Here is a 16,337-nt window from a genome sequence, read left to right as displayed (position 1 = left end):
CTAAGTTGTCTATTCTCAATAGGATTTCATCAAACCTTTTTTCAAAGTTCCTAGTTTCTTTACATTGGGCTACAACATGTTCTTTTAACTCACCGAAGTTTGTTATTATCCATTCCTTGAAGAGTACTTCTGTCATTGGGATGCGCTCGTTCTCCATCAAGCCTTGTTCCATTGTCAATGTGGAACTGTGATCATCTTTAGAGGGAGAGGCGTTCTGACTTTGAGTATTCTCAGCTTTTTTACGCTGGTTTCTTCCCGTCATTGTAAATTTATCCTCCTGTCGTCTCTGAATTTACCAACTTTCAGATTAGGTCTCTTGAGTGGGCGTCCAGGTTGTTAGTTCCCAGGGCCAGAGCAGCAGCATTAAAACTAATGGTGCTTTTCTTCCCAGGATTCTACTGTCTGGCTTCCTTCTTGTGTCTGTAGTAGGCGACTCTGCCTTCCCAGGGCTCCAAACCTCGGTCAGAAGGGGAACCGGGCCTGCTTACTCTGCACTGAGCGCTGCCGCGCCGAGGTGCCGTCACAGCCACTGTGCCAGGCTCTGGTGTTGTGCTGGGGGCCCGTGCGGGTCCTCCAAACCTGTTTACTCTGCTCCAAGAGCTGCCGCGCCGAGGTGCCGGCGAAACCACTGCGTCGGCCACGAGAGTCGCGCTGGCGACCCGTGTGTTTCCTCCACTGGGGATCTTCTGCTCCGTGAGCGACCAGAATTTGTCTGAAGGTGTGGCGTCCTCTAGTTCTCCGCCCCTTCACTGAGAGCTGCAATCCTGGGATGTTAGCGATCGGCCGTCTTGGATCGTTCTTTGTAACATTTCTTTCATTGTTTCAGCTGGCCAAAAAAAATGAGGTATGACGAAAATATAATTAATAGAAAGGGTTGAAGGTGCTATATTTTACTAAGTATGCTCATCCACCACTAGGCAAAGTCTGAATAAGCATAACGTGATTTATGATTAGCTGCCCTAAGATTCTTTCCTTCTGAAATGTTTGTCTTATTCTTAGATGCAACTGTGAAAGTTCCTTTTCTTAAGAAATGCAAGGAAGCAGGACTTCTTACATACTTACTTGAAGAAATATTAGACAAAGTTCATTCAATTCCAGAAAAACTCATGGATGAGACTACTTCAGAAGCAGGTACTGATGAATAGCAATATTTCTAAGTATGGAGACTTCTCCCAGACCTAGGTGTAAAACAAAAGAAACCCAAGGCGGGGGGGAAGACCCATTTTCTTCCTATACTGCTTTCTTCTTCTTCTTTACCTCATTCTTTAATGAAATCATTGTACCAGATCTACTGTCCTTCATAAATCAACAGGATGTGGATAATTTACAAACTAAGTAATTTAGTCAGAAGTACCCTGGTGCTGTGAGAGTTGTGGTCCATTTTCCAGAGGTGTTTAACAGGTTGGCCACTAAGAGAATGTGCCATCCAGAGATTGATTTGGTCACATATGCTCTCCTGCCACCGCCCTGCCCTCCTGTTGCTAAGATCTGAGAACAGTGTTATGGTGCAGTTTTGATTTGACTCAAATTCTATTCCTTAATAACCCAAGTATCCTTTATTAAATAATGTTAACTCAAAGTTTAAAAGGAATTTTAACGTTTTGATGTTAGGTTTAAAGATGAACTTTGTTCAAGAAGTTTTTCTTAAAGAGCTCTTGGGGCAGCCAAAGTTCTATTTGTACCTGCAGGTATATAGCTACTTAGCTTTTTTTTGGGGGGGGGTGGGGACGGAGTCTCGCTCTGTCTCTCAGGCTGAAGTGCAGTGACACGATCTCAGCTCATTGCAGCCTCCACCTCCAGGGTTTAAGTGATTCTCCTGCCTCAGCCTCTGGAGTAGTGGGATTACAGGCATGTGCCACCATGCCTGGCTAATTTTTGTATTTTTAGTAGAAATGGAGTTTCACCATATTGACCAGGCTGGTCTTGAACTCCTGACCTCAAGTGATCTCGCCACCTTGGCCTCGCAAAGTGCTAAGATTACAGGAGTAAGCCACTGCATTCAGCCTTACTTAGCCTTCTTATAACTTATATCCCACAAGTTTAAAAGCTTTATTATAGGCCGGGCATGATGGCTCACACCTGTAATCCCAGCACTTTGTGAGGCCAAGGCAGGCAGATCACGAGGTCAGAAGTTCAAGAGCAGCCTGGCCAACATGGTGAAACCCATCTCTCAAAATATAAAACTTAGCTAGCCAGGCCTGGTGGCAGGCGCCTGTAAACCCAGCTACTCAGGAGGCTGAGGCAGAGAACTGCTTGAATCCAGGAGGTCAAGGTTGCAGTGAGCCGAGGTCGCACCACTACACTCCAGCCTGGGCGACAGAGACTGTCTCAAAAAAAAACCTTTATTGTAAATATAGTTGTTTTACAAGGACAAGCTGGACAGCTTATACTGTAGGCAACAATGTAAAAAATGTTTATTTGAATGGTATTATTTTCTATAAGGCAAAACCAAAAAGTGATATTAATAGTAAACATTTCCAAGAGTTCATTTATTATACTATTTTATTCATTTATTTTCTCTAGACCAAGCACTTCCCAAACAGTGTTCCTGAAAATCACCGGTAGGGCTTGTGAGGACCCAAATAGCTGGGCCTAGCCTACAGAGATTCTGATCCAGTACAAATGCCAAGAACTGGGGGCCAGGCACAGTGGCTCAAGCCTGTAATCCCAGCACTTTGGGAGCCTGAGGTGGGCGGATAATCTGAGATCAGCACATTCCGGCACCACCTACTAAAAATACAAAAATTAGCTGGGTGTGGTGGTGTACACCTGCAATCCCAACTACTTGGGAGGCTGAGATGTAAGACTCGCTTGAACCCAGGAAGCAGAGTTTGCAGTGAGCCGAGATTGAACCACTGCACTCCAGCCTGGGTGGCAGAGTGAGATTCTATCTCAAAAAAAGAAATGCCAAGAATGGACATTTCTGACAGCTTTCCTGTACTGCTGCCGCTGCCATCTAACATTAAAATTCCACGGTAGATGACTGCTATCTTTCCTTTCCCCTGTTTTGGATTACATATATAAATGGAGGAGTTTCTACTTATATAAACTGTTTAATACTGAAAATGATTTTCTCCCTCCAGACTATGAAGAAATCGGGAGTGCACTTTTTGAATGCAGATTGTTCGAAGACACATTTGAAAATTTTCAAGCAGGTAAATGAGTTACATAATATCTAAGCAGCATAGTTGAGAAATATTTATCATGATATTGAAACAATATACTATACAGGTGATAAAAATATTTTAGAAGAATGTTTATTGTTTTCTTAAATGAGAAAAGTCCATTACAGTAACAGTATGAGCTCTCCCATCCCCACAAACATAGAGGAAAAAAAAAATACATAGGTACATGGGCACAGACAAAAGGTATACCTGGTGGAGACAGTAGTTGGTTGTAGGTAGTTAGATTATAGTGATTTTTGTCTGTTCTTTTAGTGCTGTATTTTCCAGGTTTTCTATATACACACAAATATTTTTGTAATGAGAAAAACTCATTTAAAAAGTAGAGACAACAAAAAATTGATTCCAAAACTGGAGAATATTTTTGCCTGTGTGTGGCCCACGCAGGAGCTGGTGAAGCTTCCTGAGGCTTCTCTGCTCCTGGGTGGCAAAACTATGATACACCATTCCTTCACTTGCCTCCCTCTCGCTTGGTGAGATAGGTCAAAATTTCAATTCTCCCAAAATTAATCTTCAAATCTAATATAACTTCTTATCAGGGAGGGTTGCAACTGATTTAAAGTTCATCAGGAAAAAAAAAAAAAAACCAGCAAGCAAGAATAGCCAAGAAATGTTTGCAATAGAAAATCTAGTAGGGGTTGGAGGAGGGAGATTTAACCTTCCTATTAAATAGTAACCATTTATTGAGTGAGTCCCCCTTTTAGCATCGTTTAGGATGCCCTCAAGACAGGCTATACTTCCACTTGTTTATGAGTCTGGTCTGACTTCTCTATCAAGGCTGCCACACACAGCTGGGCAGGCTGTGCACAGAGTCACACAGCATTGCTGTGGATGGTTCCCCCTGAAGCTGCGCAAAAGAGTGCCCTCCACACTTCTTTTCCACAGATGTATCTCTCTCTCCAGCATATGGTAGGAAGACAATAGGATTTCCCTGTGAAGAAAACATTAGTCCATATCCCTATCTCAACATGTACAACCTTTCTCATTTTGTCTTTCTGTATTATTCATTTCTAATTGAATTGTTTACTACACTTATAACCAGCAGGAAAAACACTGGAAAATCTACCAAAGATAGTGTCTAACAGTTTGTTGTTGTTGTTTTTGTTTTTTTGAGATGGAGTCATGCTCTGTTGCCCAGACTGCAGTGAAATGGCATGATCTCAGCTCACTGCAACCTCCGCTCCTTAGGTTCAAGCGATTCTCCTGCCTTGGCTTCCAGAGTAGCTGGGGTTACAGGCGTGTGCCACCACGCCTGGCTAATTTTTTATATCTTTAGTAGAGATGGGGTTTCCCCATGTTGGCCAGGCTTGTCTCAAACCTCATCATCCAACTGCCTCAGCCTCCCAAAGTTCTGGGATTACAGGCACAAGCCTGTTCTAAAACAGTCTTTTGAGGATGTCTGTTAATATATAGCATTTTCCATATTTTTTTAAAGCAGGCTTAAAAATATTTTTCTAAAAAGTGTCCATTTCTAGGGGATTTCCATGTGTTTTTCTTTCATGTAAGGGAACATGTTGCACATCACTATTTGGATGGGTCAGGTGGGAGTACATGTATTACAATATAGTATGGAGGGGGTGCCACTACTTGGAACTGCATGAGATTCAACTTAAAAGGCTTAAGCTGGGTTTTGATACCCCAGTTGATAAAAACTTGCTTAATTTAGCCTTACTAATGTTAGTTAACTATAGGCATGCAGTTATTCTGAAGAAAGGTTTAACTGTCCGATTTTGAGGCTTTTAAAAATTACATTGCCATTGCATACTATTTGTTATTTGTAAAGCCCAAGTATCTTCCTCCTAAGCTTTTCTGAGTTTCCACAGTTCAAAGCCTTTCCTATTTCTAAATGAAACCAAAAGCTTTTATCTAACATTAAGAACTGGTGAATTTTTAGGAAGGATTTGTCCTTAAACTTGGTATTCCAGCCACATTTTCCAATTATCATCATCTCTCAATAAATGGATATAGTATATAGCATGAAGGCTATACAGTCACTGTTTTCAAGTTCTCAAAGATATACAAAGGGACTTGTTCTGCTATAAATGTACACAAAATCTTAAGTGTTTACTGAGCAGCTTTGTGTGTGATAAATGTTAGAATTCTGCCTTGAATTAGGAGGAGGAAGTGAAGACATAAAGAAACCAGCTCCTGCCCATAAGGCTCTGATCCTTTCTATTAGAGGCATGAGGATTGTGTATCTGCACTTGCAAGTGAAAGAGGCTAGAAATGGTACATTATGTCTGATAAAACTACTGAATAATGTGAAATCACTTTCTTTTCACAGCAATAGAGAAAAAAATTGACACATCTCAACAAAGGCGGCAGCAGTTGAAGGAAGAGATTGAGCTACTTCATGACTTAAAACAAACCTTGTGCTCTCTTCAAGAAAGTAGAGAGCCTATGTCAAGTTCTACATCAATATCGTCCCTGTCGTCTTAGGGATTACCATTTCCTAAGCCAGGAGTCAGGCCAAATTTCACTCAGGCTCAAAACCAGAGAGCAGGCTGTGAAGTCCACACATCTGCAGAACTGGTCCTCTCTTCTCGGCCCGGCAGCGCTCCCGTTCTTGCTGGCTGACATTTCGATCACTCTTCCCGTGTTCTGCACACTCTTACTTGCGTTTTCCACTCGCTATCACGTTCCCAGAACCTAGTATGCTCAGTAAATGTTTGTGAAATAAGTGCGTAAAATGTGCTTCACCTTGGAGTCTAGTTACAGCCCACGACGCCTCTTAGATATAATAAATTTGGATACAGTACTTGTACTAAATTTGCCTTACTTCACGTCACAAAGTCTGCTTTTGAAAAACTCTTTTCAGCCATAGTTACCACATGGGAATTCATCATCTTCAAAACAAACACCTAAATTTTAAACTGGACTCTGAATCAAAGAACATTACTAGGAGTATGTAAGAATGAAAAAAAAAATTGATGATAGTTACATTTTTCTCAACCTAACAATATACTATTCCAGTTTTTATACCCATACCACCACATCACATCTGACCCCTGAAAACGTCACATTCACAGTTCTCATTTTTTACCATGGTGCTCTGATTTGCAATACATCTCAAAATGGGTTTGAACTGAGTCTCCAGCATGGTGTCTGACATGTAATAAATAAGTACTTGAAAATTATTTGCAGGAAATAAAAAACATTTCATTTCTGTTGTAATGGCAGCCCTAGATTAAGTTCTTATTATCTTAGGGACAAAATCTAAACCAGTGGATTTCAAAACTGGCTGCACATCAGAATCATGTGGGGCAGAGGTGAAGACCTTACCCAAGACCCTCTGAATAGATTTCCCCTAGTCTAGATAATTACTGTAGCTTCAGCTTCCTATCCTGACATTATATCTTAGCAAAGTTTATCTCATCAGCTTCCTATCCTGACATTATATCTTAGCAAAGTTTATCTCACTAATCATTTTGATGTCATGATCTTTATTTTTTAAAAAAACCTGCTGGGCATGGTGGCTCACGCCTGTAATCCTAGAACTTTTGGAGGCTGAGGTGGCCAGATCACAAGATCAGGAAATTGAGACCACCCTGGCTAACATGGTGAAACCCCATCTCTACTAAAAATACAAAAAATTGGCCAGGTGTGGTGGCACACACCTGTAGTCCCAGCTACTCAGGAGGCTGAAGCAGGAAAATCGCTTGAACCAGGAGGCAGAGGTTGCAGTGAGTCGAGAATATGCCACTGTATTCCAGCCTGGGCAATAAGAACAAAACTCCATCTAAAAAAAAAAAAAAGCACCTTTGTCACCAACTTAACTTTGATTTTAATCTGTGACTCACTGCAGTAGGTAACTGCACCATGGAGTACCATGTGTTTGGTGGCCATGAGGCCAGCACATACTGGGCAAACTACTAAGGTGGACCCAAGTATGAACTTCAGCTATGTCACTACTGAGAAACTTAAATCCAATTATTTAATCTGAGAATAATGCTGCCTACCTTATGAGACAAAATATAGACAGTAAATAAAATGTGAAGCAGAGAGCGCAACGTCTGTTATTGTGGGAAATAAAACACATGCATGTGTGTGTGCGCGCGCACACACACACACACACACACACCCCATTGCCAACATTTCTGGCTTACGTTCTCCATTCTAACCAAACTTGATTATGGTAAGTTCTGGTAGACTCAGTAGCCCCCATCTCTAAGCCTTTGCTTGTTCTGTTTTGGAGATGAGCTAAAAGGACACTTTATATGTTCTCCTACCCAACACAAGTGTTACCTTCAGAACAACTGCTTGTCATGTTAACCCTATTACTGTATTAGTCTGTTTTTACACTGCTATAAAGAAATACCAGAGACTGAGTAATTTATAAAGGAAAAAGGTTTAATGGACTCACAGTTCTGCATGTCTAGAGAGGCCTCAAGAAACACAATTGTGGCAGAAGTGGAAGAGGCACGTCTTACATGGTGGCCAGCGAGCAAGAGTACACATAGTCCAGGTGGAAACTGCCATTTATAAAACCATCAAATCTTGAAAGAACTCCCTCACTAGCATGAGAACAGCATGGGGGAAAATAGCCCCATAATCCAATCACCTCCCAACAGGCCTCTCCCTCAACACCTGAGGATTACAATTCAAGATGAGATTTGGGTGGGGACACAGAGCCAAACCATATCATCCTATTTGGTTTTCTCTCATTACCTGTTAAGAATCACACTACCTAAGTGATTTGCCATCCCAATCATATTTAAGTGTATGCTTCAGTGGCATTAAATATATTCATTTTTGTGCCACCGTCACCACCATCCACCTAAAGCAGCAGTCCCCAACCCTTTTGGCACCAGGCACTAGTTTTGTGGAAGACAATTTTTCCACAGACAGCAGGGGTAGGAAGGTTGGTGCGGTGGGAGGGTGGGGAGGATGGTTTTGGGACAAAACTGTTCCATGTCAGATCATCAGGCATTAGATTCTTAGAGCATGCAGCCTAGATCCCTTGCATACTCAGTTCACAGTAGGGTTTGGACTCCTATGAGAATCTAATGTTCTCATGTTGCCACTGATCTGACAGGAGGCAGAGCTCAGGTGGTAATACTCACCCACCACTCACCTCCCACTGTGTGGCCTCTTCCTAACAAGCCAGGGACCAATATAAGTCTGTGGCTTAAGGGTTGGGGAACCCTGACCTAAAGGACTGTTTTTATCTTGCAAAACTGAAACTCTGTATCCATTAAATAAGTTCCTCATTCTCCTCTACCCTCCAACTCTGGCAATAACCATTCTACTATATCTCTATAAATTTCACTAAGTACATCACACAAGTGGCATCACATAGTATTTGTCTGTGACTGGCTTATTTCACTCAGCATAATGTCCTCAGTTCATCTATGTGGACCATGTGTCAGAATATCTTTTCTTTTTAGGGCTGCATACTACTGATTTTGAGGAAAAGAAACAACTCTACATTTTTTAATTCTACTTTATTAACGTGTCATTCTAAACATTACATGAATACAGCCTATATACTAGAGTATCAAACACTGTTCCAGTAAGAATTTCAAGAGTACATTTAGGGCTACCTTAAGAAATATGAACACTTTGGCTTCCATTATTACATTAGATGAAGAGTTGTCATATCCTGCTATGATCAACAACAAAACCAAGTAGAAAAATAAGAGTGTGTGTTAAAAACAAAAAGATAATCAAATGTTTTTTGAAGGACTTGTTCTCTTCACTGCCACATACACTCATACAAATTATTTAGTAATCTGAGAAGTGGTCCTTCACTTATTAGGAACTTGGTAAATATTTGTTGAATGAGTGAACTATCTATAGATATGAATAGACTAATTTGTGCTTTTTTTGAAAAAGTTTTTTTCAAGTAAGAGCAATAGTAAACACACTGAAGTTCTCATTTTGCTCAGATCATAAGCCTATAGAACAGTGATTGTTACAAATACCACCCATCATAGCACAAATCAATGTCCATTTCTGAACTTAGTAAAAAAAAGTTCTATCATGTTGCAGAACCAATTCCAACCAAACAACTCACTGGGCTTCAATCACCTGTAATATGGTCAAGAAAAGTGGGGTGGGGCTACTAGGCTTGTATATATTTCAGCTCTCAATGAATTCCTAACTTGGGGGCCTCACTCCCCTTCCCACCCCAATAGACACACATTTTAAAAATTGCTAAAAATAGTAGCTGCAGCATGTCTTCAACCACTTGTAATTTAGCTCTGAAAATGTATTCCAGCTGAGTTCAGAAGAGAGACCTTCCAAGTGGAAAAATGAATTCATTAAGGGAGCTCACTCAAATGGAAATGAGTTCATGGACCAGAGAGCAAAGCAAAACATTGTTCTTAAGCTCAATAGACACACATGATGAAACTCACTTTTACATCCCAAAGTTACCTTTGATAACCAGTTCAAAAAACTCTTTTAATAGGATCTCTTCAGGAACACTGTAATTTTGATGCTTTTTCAAGGTGAAATTGTGCTAAATGTCATACCTAAGATGATTAAAAACAGAGGAAAACCAAGTGAAAGGTGATAAAGTTTCAAATCAGCCAATGTGTAATGGATTTGGCCTAAAGTAGATAAAGCAAATTCCATTAAGTCCTGCAAAAGAGTTGACTTGAAGAACCACTTCTCTCAGTCATATATAGTAGATATGATGACTTAGCAGCCATAATTTAGGAAGGCAAGAGTATACTATATACATCATTATTTTCCTCTTAAGTTTGCATTTATAGAAGAAGATCAGGGGGACAATTTAAACTTGAGTTCTCAAATTCTACCTTAATGAAATAAAACACCATTGGATAAGCAGTGGAGATTCTAATTTATAAAATATTCACCTTCATCAAATTTCATTATCAATGTTTCACGGATACTTCTAAATTACTACTCTTTATGCACTTAAATCTTAAGAGAAATCTTGGCTAACCCCAAAACTGTATCTTTACATAATTATAACTTCAATAGGTTTAACTTATATTAAACTGAATATTACTTTGAAATACCTTAAAGTTAAAAAAAGTCATCAATAACTCAGGCACACAAACAAATGTCTGAAACTATCTTAATTATTCCTTCACAGTAAGGCTACTAAGCTAGCCAGCCACTAAGGCAGCATTTAACAAGCCGCAGGTCAGCATCTTTAATTCACGATGGGGCTTCTCCATTCCTCTCACAATTCCCTATCACCGCTCCTGGTGTCAGAAGATTATTGATATGTGGCCCAGGAGAGTGGCTGCCAACTTCCTCTTTCCAATTTCATTAGTTCCTCCAATCAAAAATGAAAGCAAAACCAAAAACGACTAAACTTTTACTCTTACTTGTTCCAGCCCAAATTAAAGAAAGGTCACATTTAAAATACACTTATCTGGAAACAAGAGTTTAAAATGGGCTCAAGAACAGCCGTACACCCCTGATATGTTCCTACACAGACAGCTGTGTCCCAGATGTGGAAAAACACAACCTGATGGTCTTTTACCTGCAGAATTACATCACCCGCAGAGCACAAACTGGACACATCCTCAACAGTGCCCCAGAGCACTCACACAGAACCCAGCAGCCTTGCGCTTCAGTTCTTAAAGGCTCCACATTTACTGGCTTTAGCAATGAATTCCTTTAGCAGAGGGCCATCCATTTGCCAAAATGCTGCAGTCTGTGTAACTTCTGTCAAATGATTGATGCAAAACTTAAAGCAGAATTCTTCTAAATCCTGGACACACACAACAAAAATAAAAACAAAAAGGGCTCTTTTAGGCAACTTTGATTGAATGACTTCTCTCCAAGCCCTTCACCCCAAATCTCTCACCCTCCCCCAGAAAAGATATTTGAGAGGCCAGACATCTAAAACCAGGCAAAAAGGTGACCACAGGTCAGTGTGAGAAAAACACATACTATCTATTCAACGCAGTAAAAGCAATGATCACCTAACTCAAAGTGTGGCTCTTCAAAATAGACACACACACACACACACACACACACACACGTGCACGCACAAGATCTACAGGGGAAAAAATCTCCTGCATAATCTAGTTATACTCAAAGACATTGTTGTAAAAGGCATATCGCCACTTTAGTCCATAGAATGTGTTTTGTCACATTCAAGACATCAGAGAAAAGAATTAAGATGTGGGTTAATTTAAGAAACAGAAAGGTAATGAAGAGGTACAGTCAACGTAAAGTGGTACATTACGAAGAAAATCCTAGCCAGGAGCAGTGGCTCACGCCTGTGATCCCGGCCCTTTGAGAGCCCAAGGTGGGCGGATCACCTGAGGTCAGGAGTTCAAGACCAGCCTAGCCAACACAGGGAAACCTCGTCTCCACTAAAAATACAAAAATTAGCCAGATGTGGTGGCAGGTGCCTGTAATCCCAGCTACCCAGGAGACTGGGGCAGGAGAATTGCTTAAGCCCAGGAGGCAGAGGTTGCAGTGAGCTGAGATTGTGCCATCGAACGCCAAAAGCAACAGAGCAGAGGCTCTGAAAGAAAATATCCCAAAAAATTCACCTTAAATTCACTTTCATGCTCTCTTAACAATGAGTTTATATTTAAAACCATGAAGAATAACAACACTACAACGTCCACCACACTAATTTCTCAGTCAACCCCATAGAAGTATATATACACAGATTAGTTTTCAGTCAGACAAATGGAAGTCACCAACTACCAACATTTGGGGGAGTAACGTCTCCAAGTGGTAAACCAGAACCATTTCAAAATCAACCTCTGCCTATGCTAATCCACCCTTTCATCCCCTTCAAACTTTAATATAGTCTGTCCCTTAGGATGTTGGAATATATGTTTATTAAATCAATCAGGCACCTGGAATGCATACAAAGACTAAATATATAAAAGGAAATCAAACTAAAAGCTCTTACCACAAATAGCTTGACTTTTATAACTTGGCAAGCTGGTAAGTTCTACACTGAAGGTCAGTACTCAGGGTTCTATCGAACCAGAAGCTCAACAACATTTCAACTGTAGGTTTTGACTGCACATATCCAGCCACCATGAGATGGGGATGTTAGACAGAGTGGGAAGGGACCCACATCAACATGGAGAGACCCTTTTCTGCTCTCAGCACAGACCTCTGGAAACAATGATTTCCTTGTTCTAAGGGTCCTCCTGTCCCTGGCTAAAAGACACCCTAGAGTAAACTCCAGAAACCCACCCAGTCACATAACCATTAAGAGATAAACCACAAGCCAGGATGGTGGCTCACGCCTGTAATGCCAGCACTTTGGGTGACCGAGGCAGGTGGATCACAAGATCTAGAGACTGAGAGCATACTGGTCAACATGGCGAAACCCTGCTTCTACTAAAAATACAAAAATTCGCTGGCCATGGTGGTTCGCATTTCTAGTCCCAGCTACTTGGGAGGCTGAGGCAGGAGAATTGCTTGAACCCGGGAGGCAGAGGTTGCAGTGAGCCAAAATCCTGCCACTGCACTCCAGCCTGGGCGACACAGAACTTGGTCTCAAAACAAAAACAAAAAAGATAAACAACAGCTAATGAGCACTTGCCAGTTGCTGCCCAAGTTTTTGTTTTCTAGGTAATTCGAAATGCATTTAGGATGTCAGCACAGTTTCTGGATTCTTGTTTTTTAATCAGAGATTCCCAGTGGGCTAAATGCATAGCCAAGTACTCTGTATATTATAGTAAACTAAAATGTGAAAGCATTTCCTCTCAGATTATTATTCAAGAAAAAGCCCTACGCCTGGCCTCATCACCCAATGATTAACAAACAGCTCTCAGGACTAAATTATATTCCACCCGGACATAAAATTCACATTTTAATATTTAGTAATCAAAAACAGAAAACTAGTTTATTCCCATATAACTTTGGAAGTGGCCAATCATAACAACAAAAAGTTTTTTAAACCATGTAATAAGTCAGACAAGAATCTTTAAGTGTTAAATTGTAATCATATAATTTTGAATTTGCAGGAAGAATGCACTAAACTCTGGCATCGAACCTCATCACTTTGGTGTCTAATGATATAGAATTCAAGATCTTTTTAGTGTATATGAAAAAGTGAGTTTAAAGTGAGCTTATTCAGCTAACTGTGCAGAAATTACCTTGAGTACAAACTTTAAGAAGTTTTATACACAATATAGGTATACAAATGGTGCCTGCCGCTAATCACAATTCACTTTATATACACTGGTGAAAATGGTTCTACCAAACTGCCTTCTCTTCTTCTTCAATTAGTTTGAACTGCTGAGGTGTCTGAGTATGCAATAAATATTCAAAAGTTCCAAACATTAAAAGTCAAACTAGTGAATACTGCAAACAATCTAAATCTGGGTTGTGTAAATAACTAATTAAATCTTGGTTGAGGCAGATCTATGTAAAAGGAAGCCCTGAAAGCATGTGGCGAGGAGCACTTGAATTTGCAAGTTCACCAGAGAGTGGCACAGTCAACCAGAACCACTTAGCAACCAGTGCCCAGGCTCTTTGCCTTTGATCAGTGAATTAGATAAATGCCCTTCTGACTTGACCCCTAATATAGTAAGAATCTACATGATCTGTTCCCTTCATTCTGCAAAGGATCAAGTGTTCAATAACACAAGCAAGAAAATGGAACTCTTGCCCAGGTAGGTGGTGAACTATAACAGGGCTGGTTACAGTTGACTCCTTACTTTTAGCTGGGCTTTAAATAAAACAATTCCAAGAAGGACGAGAAAGATCATGTGACCAGGAGATGGACAAAGTTCCTGACAGAATGAAAGAGTTATCTTACAGCTCAATTGAAGAGGGAAGTGTGGAGAGGGTATAAAAACAGAGGGGTCTAATACAGTCTTCTTGGTATTAAAAATTAAACTCTGTTTATGACGTTTTGTGGAGGAGTAATTATAAAGTGGTTTAAGGCAAATGAGATAAAATACCAGATTTATTGTTATTAGCAAAGCAGATAAAAAAAACTGCACTTCTGAAATAATTTATAAAAGATTCCAAATCTTTCAACATTTAAACTATTCCAATCAATATATATACTCTGGAAATAAGTTGTTTTTCCTTCCACAAATTTTCTTTAGTAACAAAACAAAACCCAGTGAATTGATGGTCTTAATATCCTCATTTTTAAAAATGCTAATGTAGCCTTGAAGGGAGTTCTTACCCAGTCCTAAAACTCCAAAGCTCAACTAGTTGAATGTCAATAATTTAAAGACCACCCAACCAGGGTGAGCAGGTACCTTGACATCACAGCTTCCCTCAAGACACATTCTAGATGACACAAGATCAAGAACCACACCTAACTGTGTCCGACCTAAAACAAAACCCTAAAACTGTAAGTCTAGAATTCATGTTATAGTACACTAAGTACAAAATACTCCAAATCAAAGAAGTTTTGTTTTGTTTTCAGAATGCACTTAAACATTCTACCATATGGGAAAAACGTAATTTATCTCATTATGCAAAAAAAATTTGTCAGCTTACTACTGATTTAAGACATTTAATTTGGCCCACCAAAAGAAGAAAAAAATGCTGGCCAGCAAGCTTTAGCACCAAGCTATCCAATACTCAAACCCCAGACCAACTTCAGAATTAGATTCCTGGGCTCATGTTTATTGCTTCCCTCCAAAACCAAGATCGTAAGATATAAGTTGCTCATCATGTAAGATTTTCTAGAAAGTTCCCTACCCTAGCTAAACAAATAATACTTCCCAACTGTTTCACTAAATATTCAAATACACATAAAAATCAAAAATTTCCTGAAGAGAATCAGTTATAGTGTGCGACTGAACTATCTTGAGACAATGTTTTATCAACATTTTCTCCCTTGGTGTCAACGTTTATTCAGGTATGTATGAAAACAATATTTGCGTGCTCCTTCGTCAAGTCCTTCTTAATAAAACATGTAGACTGTTTCATAACGTGTTCATAGCAAGGGCTCCACAACCATCAGCTTACTTTTGAAACTCCTGAGTCTATACATTTTTGTTGCTTGACTGTGTGTACATTTGCTTCAAAGCTATCTTGTCAAACGGGGCATGGATGAACCTCAGATACTTTTTGTAGAAAAGACAAGAAACATTGGAAGCAGGTAGTCTCCATCTTCCTAGCATTCGGACCCACAGAACAAAGGCAAAGTCATCTAGTATCCTCAAGTTGAGCTTCTAAAAATAATAGTTTTTTTGCAGTTAATTTCCAACCTGACTCATCAGCAGCTTCCAATCAACTAATAAATACAATAAGAGGGCTTTCTTTTTAAGAGATGGCTGTCTCACTATCTCGTCCAGGCTAGCCTCAAACTCCTCCTAAACTCAAGCAATCCTCCAAGTTCAGCTTCCTGAGTAGCCACGACGCCCGGCTATGGGTTTTAATTTTGTACCCCAGAACTTTGTTCATTTACTCATTGTATCTTACACTATTCAGGAAATAAAATGTAAAAGCGCATCAATCAATTATATAACTTGTATTACAACCTAAGAAATATACCCTAGAAAGAGGCCTGGCGTAGTGGCTCATGCCTATAATCCCAGCACTTTGAGAGGCTGAGGAGGGCCACTTGAGCCCAGAAGAGACCAGCCTGGGCAACATAATGAAACCCTGCCTCTACAAAAAATAAGAAATTAGCTTGGTGTGGTGGCACATGCCCGTAGTCCAAGTTCCCCAGGAGGCCGAGGCAGGAGGACTGCTTGAGTCCAGGAGGTTGAGGTTACAGTCAGCTGTGATCATACCACTGTGCCTCAGCCTGAGCAACAGAGCAAGATCCTGTATCACCAAGAAAAAAAAATAAATTACATATAGCTTATAAATATACATATACACATATATAGAAATCATATATATATATATATATATATGTCCTAGAAATAAAGAAGCAACTCTTTTTGTCTTCTCTAATTTTTCTGCATTAAATATGTAATATTTGTAGGATTTTAGGTTTTTTTTTAACTTTTTTTTGAGATGGAGTTGTCTTGCACTGTTGCCCAGGCTGGAGTGCAGTGGTGCGATCTTGGCTCACGGCAAGTACTACTGCCTCCGGGGTTCAAGTGATTCTCCTGCCTCCGCCTCCCCAGTAGCTGGGATTACAGGTGCACGCCACCATGCCTGGCTAATTTTGTATTTTTAGTAGAGACAGGGTTTCACCATGTTGGCTAGACTGGTCTCAAACTCCCGACCTCAAGGGATCCACCCGCCTCGGCCACCCGAAGTGCTGGGATTACA

The 16,337-nt window shown here is 40.2% G+C and overlaps 2 protein-coding genes across 42 annotated transcripts in view; one reads left to right on the top strand and one right to left on the bottom strand.

Annotated features, from left to right (window-relative positions):
- PHF11 (PHD finger protein 11) overlaps positions 1-5,946 on the top strand; it is a 33,525-nt gene extending 27,579 nt beyond the window's left edge. For 4 of the 5 annotated variants that reach the window (XM_035297870.3, XM_035297866.3, XM_035297864.3 and 1 more), the window contains 3 exons: positions 1,000-1,131; positions 3,084-3,155; positions 5,467-5,946. In XM_035297870.3, coding sequence (XP_035153761.1) covers positions 1,000-1,131; positions 3,084-3,155; positions 5,467-5,621 — 359 coding nt within the window. In that variant the 3' untranslated portion in view covers positions 5,622-5,946. The remainder of the gene's footprint in view (positions 1-999; positions 1,132-3,083; positions 3,156-5,466) is intronic. The other variant, XM_017971375.3, reaches the window with a different exon arrangement.
- Positions 5,947-7,514: 1,568 nt separating this feature from the next.
- Positions 7,515-16,337, bottom strand: part of RCBTB1 (RCC1 and BTB domain containing protein 1) — a 149,634-nt gene continuing 140,811 nt past the window's right edge. For all 37 annotated transcript variants that reach the window (XM_054253173.2, XM_054253151.2, XM_078359414.1 and 34 more), the window contains one exon: positions 7,515-10,875. In XM_054253173.2, coding sequence (XP_054109148.1) covers positions 10,735-10,875 — 141 coding nt within the window. In that variant the 3' untranslated portion in view covers positions 7,515-10,734. The remainder of the gene's footprint in view (positions 10,876-16,337) is intronic.

Source organism: Callithrix jacchus, chromosome 1 (genome assembly GCF_049354715.1).
Source record: "Callithrix jacchus isolate 240 chromosome 1, calJac240_pri, whole genome shotgun sequence".
NCBI classification, from domain to species: Eukaryota; Metazoa; Chordata; class Mammalia; order Primates; family Cebidae; genus Callithrix; species Callithrix jacchus.
This window is presented reverse-complemented; position numbering and strand designations above follow the sequence as displayed.